A 13,459-nucleotide genomic window follows, 5' to 3' on the forward strand; every position below is an offset into this window, starting at 1 on the left:
ATATTGCAGGTTATTGGACGTCAGGCTCTGACACTGGGTCATGGGTTACATCTGCTGCTGCTGATGTGAGGAGGTTCATACCCATGACAAACAAGACAGAAGTAATACACACAAATTTCTAGAGGAACTCAATGGTCAGGCAGCATCTATGGAAAAATAGTAAACAGATGATGTTTCAGGCCAAGACCCTGAAGAAGCAAACTGCAAATACAAAAAAAGCAAGTAAATAAATAAATAAACAAATAAATAAATGGATAGATAGATAGATAAATAAATGATCAATATTGACAATATAAGACATAAAGTCCTTGAAAATGAGTCCACAGGTTGTGGAATCAATACAGTGTTGAGGTGAGTGAAGTCACCTATGCTGGTTCAGGAGCCTGATGGCTGAAGGTTCATAACAGTTCCTCAACCTAGTATTGTGAGACCCAAAGTCCCTGTACCTCCTTTCTGAAGGCAGCATCAAAAAAAAAGCCTGGCCTAGATTATGGGTGTCTTGAGTATTTCCTAAATAGGGAAAAAATAAAATTAGACATGCAAAGGGACTTTGGAGTCCTTGTGCAGGATTCCTCAAAGGTTAATTTGCAGGATAAGCCAACAGTAAGGAAGGCAAATCCACTGTTAGTGTTCATTTTGGGAGGATAGAATAAAAGAGTTTTAATGCGATGCTGAAGCTTTATAAAGCAATGGTCAGACCACCTTGGAGAGAGTTTAGATGAGATTCTCAAGAATAATTCTATGAATGCAAGGGTTAATGTATAAGGAGTGTTTGATAGCTCTGGGCCTGTATTCTCTAGAGTTTAGAAGAATGCATCAGGCGGGGTGGTGGTGGAGTGGGCGGAGATGCTTTGAAAGCTATAGAATTTTGGAAGCCCTAATCAAAGTGGATACAGAGAGGATACTTCCTTCAGTGGATGAGTCTCGGACCAGAAAGCACAGCCTCAGAATAGAGGGACATCCATTTAATACAGAGATGAGAAGGAGTTTATGTAGCCAGAAGGTGGTGTGTCTGTGGAATTCATTGTCACAGGCAGCTATAGAGGCCAAGTCTTTGAGTATATTTAAGTTGGAAGTTGATAGGTTCTTGATTAGTCAAGGCATGAAAGGTTATGGGGAGAAGGCAAGAGAATGGAGTTGAGAAAGATAATAAATCAGCCATGAAGGAATGCGGAGCATGTCTTATGTTTTATGATGGATGATGTGCTGCTTTCTCATGATAGTTCTCCTTGTAGATGTGATTAATGGTGGAGAAGTCTTTTCCTGTGATGGTCTCTAAACATCCCTCCCATAATGGGGAGACAAGAACTGCCACAATAACAGAGAATCAACCAGTTTGGTCATTTTAAAAAATGCATTAGGCAATAACCTATTGGCAATTGTTTGGCTATCTGCTCAACAATTATTTTTTACAAGGCCTCAAAATCCCAAGAGGAACTTCGATCTTGTATCCTTCCAGAAATATTCCTTAAATTATTCAGGACCAAGACAGTATGATGAGATCAAAGTTTTGGAAACCAATTCAGAGAGTAGGAGGTGGAAAGTTTACCATTTGGTGTGTTAGTCAATTATTTGGACAGGTACATGGTTAGGAAAGGTTTGCAGGAATATTGCCAAAATGCAGGTAAATGGTACCAGCACAGGTAGGCAACTTTGTTGCTTGGATGAGTGAAGCCAAAATGCCTGTTTCTATGCTGAAAAACTCTATGACTCTATTGTACTCAATTAGTGGAAGATCGAACAGACCGTCTGGAGTCCAGAGTTCAAATCTAATTGTGACACCACAAAATTTGGTCAAATTGGAACAATAAAAGATATTAGACCATAAGAAATAGGAGCAGAATTAGGCCATTTAGCTTAGCAAGTTTGCTCCATTATTTCATTATGGTTGATTAAATTCTCCTTTCAGCCCCAATCTCCTTCCCTCTCACCGTATCACTTCATGCTCTGACTAATCAAGAATCTATCCACCTCTATCTTAAATATACATAAAGACTTGGCCTCCACAGCTGCTTGTAGCAACAACAAATTCCACAGATTCACCACTCTCTGGCAAAAGAAATTCCTCCTCATTTTCATTCTAAAGGGACACCCCTATATTCTGAGACTGTGTCCTCTAGTCTTAGACTCTCTCATTATAGAAAACATCCTCCCACATCCACTCTATCAAGGCCTTTCACTATTCAATCCATTTAATTCTGGCATCATTTTCATGAACTTTCTTTGAACCCTCTCCAGTTTCCACGCATCCTTCTACCAAAGTACATGACTATACACTTCCTGACATTATATTCAATCTGCCATTTATTTGCCAATTCTCTGAATCTGACTGTCTTTCTATAGCCTCTCTACTTTCTCTCTACTACCTGCCCCTTTACCTATCTTCATATCATCTGCAAACTTTGCAACAAAACCATCAATCCTATCATCCAAATCATTAACATATAACATGAAAAGAATCGATACCACCACAGAGCCCTGTGGAACACAACAGGTCACCGGTAACCGAGCAGAAAAGTCTTGCTTTATTCCTACTGCTTTGCATTCTGCCAATCAGCCATGCTAGAATCTTTCATGTAATACCATGGGTTTGTAGCTTGTTAAGCAGCCTCATGTGTGAAAACTTGTCAAAGGCTTTCTGAAAATCCAAGTACACAACATCAACTGATTCTCCTTTGTCTATCCCGATTGTTGTTTCTTCAAAGAATTCCAACAGATTTATCAGGCAAGTTTTTCCTTTAGGAAGCCATGCTGATTATGGCTTATTTTACCATGTGCCTCGAAGTACCCTGAAAGTTTGTTCTTGATAATCAACTCCAACATCTTCCCAACCATTGAGTCAATCTAACTTGCCCCTCATTTCCTTTCTTCAGCCTCTTTCTGTTCTCAAAGAGTGGAATGACATCTGCAATTTTCCATCTTCCAGAAAATAATGATTCTTGAAAGATCATTATCACCACTTCCCCAATCTCTTTAGCCACCTCCTTCAGAAACCGGGGATATATACCATCTGGTCCAGGTGACTTATTTATATAACCTTATAACATGTAACAATTACAGCACAGAAACAGGCCATCTTGGCCCTTCTTATCTGTGCCGAACGCTTACTCTCACCTAAACCCACTGGCCCGCACTCAGCCCAACACCCTCCATTCCTTTCCTGTCTATATACTTATCCAATTTTACTTTAAATGACAATACCGAACCCGCCTCTACCACTTCTACTGGAAGCTCGTTCCACACAGCTACCACTCTCTGAGCAAAGAAATTCCCCCTCTTGTTACCCTTAAACTTTTGCTCCCTAACTCTCAACTCATGTCCTCTTGTTTGAATCTCCCCTACTCTCAATGGAAAAAGCCTATCCACGTCAACTCTATCTATCCCCCTCATAATTTTAAATACCTCTAACAAGTCTCCCCTCAACCTTCTATGCTCCAAAGAATAAAGACCTAACTTGTTCAACCTTTCCCTCTAACTTAGGTGCTGAAACCCAGGTAACATTCTGGTAAATCTTCTTTGTGCTCTCTCTATTTTGTTGACATCATTCCTATAATTCGGTGACCAGAACTGTACACAATACTTCAAATTTGGCCCTACAAATGTCTTGTAGAATTTTAACATTACATCCTAACTGCTATACTCAATGCTCCAATTTATAAAGGCCAGCGTTCCAAAAGCTTTCTTCACCACCCTATCCACCTTCAGGGAACTATGCACCATTATTCCTGGATCACTCTGTTCTACTGCATTCTTCAATGCCCTACCATTTACCATGTATGTCCTATTTGGATTATTCTTACCAAAATGTAGCACCTTACACTTATCAGCATTAAACTCCATCTGCCATTGTTCAGCCCACTCTTCTTACTGGCCTAAATCTCTCTACAAGCTTTGAAAACCTACTTCATTATCCACAACGCCACCTACCTTAGTATCGTCTGCATACTTACTAATCCAATTTACCACCCCAACATCCAGATCATTAATGTATATGACAAACAACATTGGACCCAGTACAGATCCCTTAGGTACACTACTAGTCACCGGCCTCCAACCTGACAAACAGTTATCCACCACTTACTCTCTGGCATCTCCCATCCAGCCACTGTTGAATCTATTTTACTACTTGAATATTAATACCTAATGATTGAACCTTCCTAACTAACCTTCTGTGCGGAACCTTGTCAAAGGCCTTACTGAAGTCCATATAGACAACATCTACTGCTTCACCCTCGTCAACCTTCCTAGCAATCTCTTCAAAAAATTCAATAAGAGTTGTCAAACATAACCTTCCATGCATAAATCCATGCTGACTGGTCCTAATCAGATCTTGATAATCCAGATAATTATATTTACCATCTCTAAGAATACTTTCCATTAATTTACCCGCCACTGACATCAAACTGTCAGGTCTATAATTGCTAGGTTTATCTTAGAACCCTTTTTAAACAATGGAACCACATGAGCAATACATTAATCCTCCAGCACCATCCCCGTTTCTAATGACATTTGAAATATTTCTGTCAGAGCCCCTGCTGTTTCTACACTAACTTCCCTCAAGGTCCTAGGGAATATCCTGTCAGGACACAGAGATTTATCCACTTTTATATTCCTTAAAAGTGCCAGTACTTCCTCCTCTTTAATCGTCATAGTTTCCATAACTTCCCTACTTGTTTCCCTTACCTTACACAATTCAATATCCTTCTCCTTAGTGAATACCGAGGAAAAGAAATTGTTCAAAATCTCCCCCATCTCTTTTGGCTCCACACATAGCTGTCCACTCTGATTCTCTAAGGGACCAATTTTATCCCTCACTATCCTTTTGCTATCAATATAACTGTAGAAACCCTTTGGATTTATTTTCACCTTACTTGCCAAAGTAACCTCATACTTTCTTTTAGCTTTTCTGATTTCTTTAAGATTCTTTTTACATTCTTTATATTCCTCTAGCACCTCATTTACTCCATGCTGCCTATATTTATTGTCGATATCTCTCTTTTTCCAGGTTTCCAATATCCCTTGAAAACCATGACTCTCTCAAACCTTTAACCTTTCCTTTCAACCTAACAGAAACATAAAGATTCTGTACCCTCATAATTTCACCTTTAAATGACCTCCATTTCTCTATTACATCCTTCCCATAAAACTACCTTCAGACATTTCCATTTCCATAGAACCTTCTCTCTATTAGTGGTAACTTCATGACCTCTGACACCTGGAACTTCCACCATACTGCTAGTGTCTTTCACAGTGTAGACTGGTACAAAATACTTATTCAGTTCATCCACCATTTCCTTGTTTCTCATTACTACCTCTCCAGAATCATTTTCCAGGAGTGCAATATCCACTCTCGCCTCTCTTTTACACTTTATGGATCTGAAGAAACTGAAGAGAAAATGTAATCATTATGGTTTGTAAAATATTGCTGATTTATGTTTGTGCTTCGGAGAAATAAAACTGCTGGTCTACTTGATTTATATGTGACTCTGGACATGGTGTAACATGATACGTTCTTAATTGCCCTGTGATTTCCTGTAGAAAGCCAAATGGTTCAGTGGCCAATTAGGATTGAGTGTTAAAGTCAAGCCTAGTTTATTGTTATAGGCACAAGTACGGCAGGGGACAGGACAATGGAAACATTGTTTGTAGCACCATTACCAGCAGTAATACATATTTTTTCTGGTGCAAGTGGAAGGAGGGGCAATGCTTGTGCTGCTACTTGAGCATGGGATGGAAGAGTAGGGGATTTGGGGTTCTGATGTTTCTGTCATTCATTCTTTGGGGATTGTTCTATTTCATAGATGTCTGTGAAGAGTAAGAATTTCAGGTTGTGTACTGTATACATTCTCTGATATTAAATTGAACCACGGAACCATGGAGTTATATAAGGCAGTAAAAATAAGTGCAAAGTGAGATGTTAGAGCAGCTACAAAGTTTGAAAGTAAAACCTTTTATCAGAGTAGTACATGCTTGTCATCACATACAACCTGAGATTCTTTTTCTGCAGTCATATTTAGCAAATCTATGGAACAGTGACAGTAAGCTGTAAACATCAGGAACTGTTCACCGCAAACAAATTGTAAAAATACAGATATGAATAAATAGCAATAAATAAAAACATGAAATAATATAACATGCATCAATATAACAAAATAACAGAGTCTGCTAAGTTAACAAATTTCACGTTAAATGCAGGTGTTAATAAACCCGATTCTGATTCTGAGTTCTCTTCTCTGAAATGTTGTATCCACAGTTTGTATGGCTAGAGAACTATGTGTCAGACATGGTTATAAGCAAGACAGGGGACTATATTGTCTCCCCTACCTGTTTACCCTGTATGCCTTGTACTTTAGATAAAACACTGAGTCATGTCATCTGCAGAAATTTTCTGATGACTCAGCAATAGTTGGGTGTATAATGGGAACACAGGTGGATGAATACAGGGCCCTGGTGGAGGACATTTCAAATGGTGCAGGTTGAATCATCTGCAACTCAACATCAGTAAGACAAAGAAAATGGTAACAGACTTTAGGAAGACCAAGCCTGCACTACTTGCTGCTACTATTGATAGTGAGGACGTGGATGTGGTGTGGACCTACAAATACTTGGGGGTGCACCTGGATGACAGACTTAAGTGGAGCACCAACTCAAAGGCTGTGTACAAGAAGGGCCAGAGTTGCCACTACTTCCTGTGGAGACTGAGCTCCCTTGGAGTACGCAGGCCTCTACTTCACATGTTCTACCAGTCTGTTGTTACCAGTACAATTCTCGGCGCAGTGGTGTGCTGGGTTAATGGCATCAACATGGGTGAGGCTGACAGACTCAATAAATTGATTAGAAAGGCTGGTTCTCTTATAGGAGTCAGACTGGACATGCTGGGAGCTGTGGTAGAACAAAGAACCCTACAGAAAATCCTAGCAATTCTGGACAATTTTTCTCACCCTCTGTGTGCCACCTTGGCTGAACAGAGGAGAACTTTCAGTAATAGGCTAGGACCACTGTGCTGCTCCAAAACATGTTAAATGAGGTTTTACTTACCCTCAGCCATTAGACTCTATAATGAGTCAACCTATAGCTGGAGAAGTGATGACCTGCCTCCTATTAACTTCTACGTACTAGAGATCTGTTTAAGCTCTATTTAGCTCTGTTTGCCGCACCTGCTATCACTGACACTCTGTGCAATGTTGTGTAATACCATCATCACTTCTTATCTGGAAGGTGTGAAGGTGCACCCATTACTGTATAATATTACAGTAATTCTTGCATTGCCATCTTATCAATATGATCTTGTAAATCTTGTAAGTGCTGTAATCTTTGGCTCGCAAATCTTGTACATCTTATATTTAAGCAAACTTTTTTTAGTATTTGTATATCCATACACTTGTAGTGCTACTGTAACATTGTAATTTCCTTTGTGATCAATAAAGTATCTGTCTATCTATCTATCCATCACAAATTAAGGCATGATTTGACCCGATGAAAGCAAGGCCTATATTGTGATCTACTACAGACCCATGGCTGTTTGTTTCTAATTCAACCACCTACAGGCAATGTAGGGAGTAGAGAAGTTACGAGCAGAAATCAGCTACATAGAACTTGGCCAATAATTATGTCATGGGCTAAAACAGCCCCATGATGGGTCTTCAGATGCAGTCAGAATCTCCGGCTGGAAGTGCGAGGTCAGAGCACAATTTCCTTGCCTGATACATGCCTTGTAAAGGCAGCTGCCTCTTGCATCACAGAGGAAATGTTGTTGATTAACTAAATTAAGAAGCCATGTGTATTCTTCTATTTTTAGGGCTTCTTTAAGCGCACAGTTCAGAACAACAAACACTACACCTGTGTGGAAAATCAGAACTGTCAGATTGACAAAGCCCAGAGGAAACGTTGTCCTTACTGTCGATTTCAGAAATGTCTGACTGTGGGGATGAAGCTGGAAGGTATTTATATATTTCACACTTGTTTTTGTGAAGAGCAGTAACTGCATATTAGTGAGGTGCCAGACCAGTAGCAATGGTTCCGGACCATTGACACAGGCAGCGATCTGAATCACTAGGAAATTTAAACTCCAGTAATTAAGTAAATCTGCAAGTTAATGTAAAAAAAACAATTCTTTCAACTTTTAATTGATATGAGATTATTTAGTTAAAATTCCCAGTAAATTTGCCATATTTACCAACATGGAATTTGTGCAGAGCAGAACCAGGTCTCCTGCCCCTTTACTTCCCTTCTGACCCTCTTGCCCATCTACATTAGTCACATATTCCTTCAATAGGTTTATATCCTTCTACCTCTTGACCATTAAGTATATGCCCAAATGCCTCTTAAATATGGTAATTTTGTGTATCTGATTCTAAAATCTCCTCTGGAAATGTGTTCTAAATATGAACTGCTCTTTGCACAAAACAAAACAACCGTCAGATACCTTTTGATACTACTGCCATGGGGAAGTAATTCTATCTCTCCTATATATATTCCACAATCATATATACCTATATATGCATCGCATAATCACATATACCATAATCCGGTCATTCCTTAGCCTATTTTGCCCAACCTATCCAAACTTTCCCAATAACTGAAGTCCTCTCCCAATAACCTTCTCTGCATTCCCCCTATGCAATCACATCCTTCCTTCAGTGTGGCAACCAGAACTACGTTCCGGACACCAAAAGTGGTCCAACCAGAACTATGTTCCAGACACTAAATGTGGTCCAACCAGAACTACATTCCAGACCCCAAGGCTGATTCAACCAGTGTTTTGTAAACTTGCACCATGATGTCCCAATGATTATGTTCTATGCCTTGGCGTATGAAGCTAAGCATGCTGTATATCTTCTTCCCTGCTCCTTAGACCTGTGCTGTCACTGTCAGAGAACAATAGGCTTGAACATCAAGGTCACTGTGTTCCTTAATGTCCCCTAATGCCCTACCATTCACTCTGTATGCCCTACTCCTTTTAGATTTCCCAAAATAAGTCAATTCTTTTCAATTAATTTAATTCTGCTTGCATTATGCCCAACTTTCCAGCTGATCTACATCTTGCTACAGCTTTAGACAAACTTCCTTAGTCTCACAAGAGAACTAATTTTCATGTCCATAAGACCATAAGACATAGGAACAGCAATTAGGCTACAAGGTCCATCAAGTCTTCTCTGCCATTCCATCATGGCTGATTTATCATCCTGCTCAACCCCATTCTCCTGCCTTCTCTCTGTAACCTTTGATGCTATTACTAAACAAGAACCTATCAATCTCAGCCTTAAATATATCCAATGTCATCTACAGCTGCCTGTGGCAATGAATTCTGCAGATGTACTCTGCCTAAGGAAATTCCTTTACAACTCTGTTTTAAAAGGATGCCTTTATGTTCTGAGGGTGTGCCTTCTGTCGTAGACCCTCTCCACATCCATTCTATCTAGGCTATTCAATAGTAGATAGGTTTCAATGAGCTCCCTCTTCATTTTACTTTCACCAAGCATTACCCCTTTTTTTCCAAGGATATTCTTTTAAACCTCCTCTGGACCCTTTCCAATACCAGCATATCCTTTCTTAGATAAAAGGCCCAAAAGTGCTCACAATGCTCCACACGCAGACTGACCAATGCCTTATAAAGTCTCATTTTTTCATTTAGACACTTGCATCCAAAACTATACTGTCTTTCCATTTGATTACAGCTGATTGGTAGCAATTCCTTCTCTAAGCGATGGCATTGTGAAAATTAGTTTGCCTTATCATTCTACTTGAGTACTGGAAGGATGGAGAGTCACAAGTCAATCCTGAATCCTCTTTGCAGGCAAGATACCTTTGGTAACCTTACTAGAAGATAAAGACCACAGACCATAAGACATAGGAGCAGAATTAGGCCATCTGGTCCATCGAGTCTGCTCTGCCATTCAATAATAGCTGATCATTTTTTTCTATCTCCTCCTCAACCCCAGTTCCTGGCCTTCTCTCCGTAACTTTTGATGCCATGTCCAATCAAGAACCTATCAATCTCTGCCCTAAATTGGAAAAAATATTTGTAAGAAGGTTAAATGTTTTGTTATAAAATCATAATATACTCTGTGAACAGCAATATGGTTTCAGAAAAAAAAACAGAACCACTACAATAGCATTGATAGATTTTGTAGAAGAAATATCAAACACTATAGAAATAAATGAATACACAGTGGGAATATTCCTTGATCTAAAAAAGCATTTGACACCATTGACCATAAACTATTATTAACAAAATTAGAAAGGTATGGTATTAGAGGGGTGGCACATGACTGGTTAAATAATTATGTGGAAGAGAGTTATCAGTATGTACATATAAACGATTCGAATTCAAAACTTTTGAGGGTAACTTGTGGGGTTCCACAAGGTTCAGTGCTTGGTTCATTGCTGTTCATTTTGTATATAAGTGATATATGTATGGTCTCTCAGACATTAAAATGTATGTTACTTGCTGATGATATAACTATATTTTGTAGTGGGAAACATCTGAAACAACTTTTGGATACAGTGGAGAAAGAACTAAAAATTATAAAGAAATTGTTTGATACTAACAAATTATCACTGAATCTAAGTAAAACTAAATTCATAATATTTGGAAACTGTGCACCAAACTCATATTTAGAATAAATGATGTTGAAATTGATAAGGTATTGGAAACAAAATTTTTAGGGGTGGTAATAGATAGTAAATTAAGCGAGAAACCACAAATAAATTATGTCAAAGCAAAAATGTCAAAATCTATTGCAATACTGTACAAAGCGAAAGATTTTTTAAATCAGGAATCTTTGTATACATTATACTGTTCACTTATAGTTCCATACATGAGTTACTGTGTAGAGGAATGGGGAAATACATACAAAACAAATACAAATTCAATTTTTCTACTCCAAAAGAAAGTTATACCAATTGTAAATAAGTCAAGTTATTATGAGCCAACCAATCCACTATTTATTCAACTAAACACTTTAAAATTCAGAGATTTTGTAAATTTTAAAATAATACAAATTATGTATGAAGTAAAAAATGGACAGCTACTACAAAGTATCCAAAGGTTGTTTAAAATAAGAGAAAGTCAACATGATTTGAGAGGAACATGTATATTTCAAAAACAAAGGATAAGAACAAATGTTAAAAATCATTGTATTTCAGTCAGAGGGATAAATCTGTGGAACAGTTGTAGTAACCATTTTAAAAACATGCACTACACTTAACAAGTTTAAAAAATTATTTAATAAACAAATATAGAATATATTATTTAAAATGATTGGGAGTAATGTAAATAAATGATATTTGGAATTGGATTTTGTGTTAAAAGATTATGAATTTTTTTGTTTTTAATGTGATGATTGACGTATATGTTGTTGTATAAGTAAGAGGGGTAGGCATAATAAGCTGTAGGTTCAGCCTACACCCTTTCAGTCTGTTTTAAAAAAAAATCTGTTTTTTGTTGTAATTTTGTCCAATGAAATCATTGTTGTAAATGATGCTTTTTCTTATGTTTGTATTGAACAAGATAAATTAATTTCATTTATTCATAAATATACCCAGTGACTTGGCCTCCATAGCTGCATGTGGCAACAAATTCCACAAATTTACCACCCATTTGGCTAAAGAAATTTCACCATATCTCTGTTTTGAAAGGGCACTCCTCTATCCTGTGCCCGTGCCCTCTTGTTCTAGACCCTCCCATCATGAGAAAAATCCTTTCCATATCTACTGTCTAGGCCTTTCAACATTCAAAAGGTTTCAATGAGATCTCCCCTTATCCTTCTAAATTCCAGCAAGTACAGACCCACAGCCATCAAACGTTCCTCATATGATAACCCTTCCATTCCTAGAATCATCCTTGTGAACCTTCTCTGGACCCTCTCCAATGCCAGCACATCTTTTCTAAAATGCAGGGCCCAAAACTGTTCAAAACTGCCCAAAAATATTCAAGGTGAGGCCTCACCAGTGCCTTATAAAGCCTCAGCATCACATCCTTGCTCTTGTATTTTAGACCTCTTGAAATGAGTGCTAACATGGCATTTGCCTTCCTCACCACCGACTCAACCTGCAAGTTAACCTTCAGGGTGCTCTGCACAAGGACTCCCAAGTAGCTCTGCATCTCAGATTCCTGGATTTTCTCCCCAATTAGAAAATAGTTGGCTCCTTTATTTCTACTACTAAAGTTATTGACCATACATTTTCCAACATTGTGTTCCATTTGCCACCTTTTTGTTCATTCTCCTAATCTAAGTCCATCTGCATCCTACCTATTTCCTCAACACTACCTGAAACCTCCACCAATCTTCGTATCATCTGTAAACATGGCAACAAAGCCATCTATTCCATCATCTATATCATTTATATACAGCATAAAAAGAAGCGGTCCTAACACTGACCCCTGCAGAACACCACTAGTCACTGGCAGCCAACCATAAAAAGTTGCTTTTATTCCCACTCACTGACTTCTACCAATCAGCCAGTTTTTCTAATCATGTTAGTAATTTTCCTGTAATATCATGGGTTCTTAACTTGGCAAGCAGATTCATGTGTGACACCTTGTCAACGGCCCTCTGAAAGTCCAAATATACAACATCCACTACTCCCCTTTATATATCCTACTTGTAATCTCCTTAAAGAATTCCAGAAGGTTCATCAAGCAGGATTTTCTCTGAAGGAAATCATGCTGGCTTTGTACTATCTTGTCCTGTGTTACCAAGTACTGCATCATCTCATCCTTAACAATTAACTCTAACATCTTCCCAACCACTGAGGTCAGGCTAGCTAGTCTATAATTTCCTTTCAGCTGCCTTTCTCCTTTCTTAAAGAATGGAGTAATATTTGTAGTTTTCCTGTCCTCTGGCACCATGCCAGAGTGCAATGATTTTTGAAAGATCATTTCTAATGCCACCACAATCTCTAACACTACCTCTTTCAGAACCCTAGGGTGCAGCTCCTCTGGTTCGGGTGACTTAGGTACTTATAAAGGAATAGACTGAGTATTAATCATATGTTAAAAGAATGTAACATAGGCAGACATCTGGCCTCAAATGTTAGATAGTACAAGATATCCATAAACTAAGGGAACATTTTTTTCCTCATTTATCTCACAGTTTGTGGGATTATGTGGCAGATCATTCCTCCTTTTTCCTACTTTTCTTTCTGAAATTCTCTAACAGAATCTGGGCTGCTTTAGACCACCATGAGGCAGGTTCATTTTGCTTTACTGATAATGTGCTATTGTACTGATGCAGTCCTGCTCTATATATATGAGGAACATTGATTCAGACTTTTCAGGTAAAAGTTTACCTGAAGAACCAATAGCTGAAGCTGCCATCTGTGGGATCATGATTGAACACTGCTTAGTCAAAATCCCACCTTGGATCGATGTTGTCAGTGTTCTACCTAATGTCTGACTCCTTACATCCAATCCCAACTGATCCACCACTTCTACTGGGATTGTGGGATTAGCTCT

The 13,459-nt window shown here is 38.5% G+C and overlaps 1 protein-coding gene across 1 annotated transcript in view; it reads left to right on the forward strand.

The window, feature by feature from the left end:
• The window catches only part of LOC132406558 (nuclear receptor subfamily 5 group A member 2-like), an 82,414-nt gene that overhangs the window by 31,355 nt on the left and 37,600 nt on the right, over nt 1–13,459 (forward strand). The window contains exon 3 of the mRNA XM_059992383.1: nt 7,799–7,940. Within this exon, the coding sequence (XP_059848366.1) occupies nt 7,799–7,940 (142 nt within the window). The remainder of the gene's footprint in view (nt 1–7,798; nt 7,941–13,459) is intronic.

Source organism: Hypanus sabinus, chromosome 16 (assembly GCF_030144855.1).
Source record: "Hypanus sabinus isolate sHypSab1 chromosome 16, sHypSab1.hap1, whole genome shotgun sequence".
In the NCBI taxonomy this organism is placed as follows: Eukaryota; Metazoa; Chordata; class Chondrichthyes; order Myliobatiformes; family Dasyatidae; genus Hypanus; species Hypanus sabinus.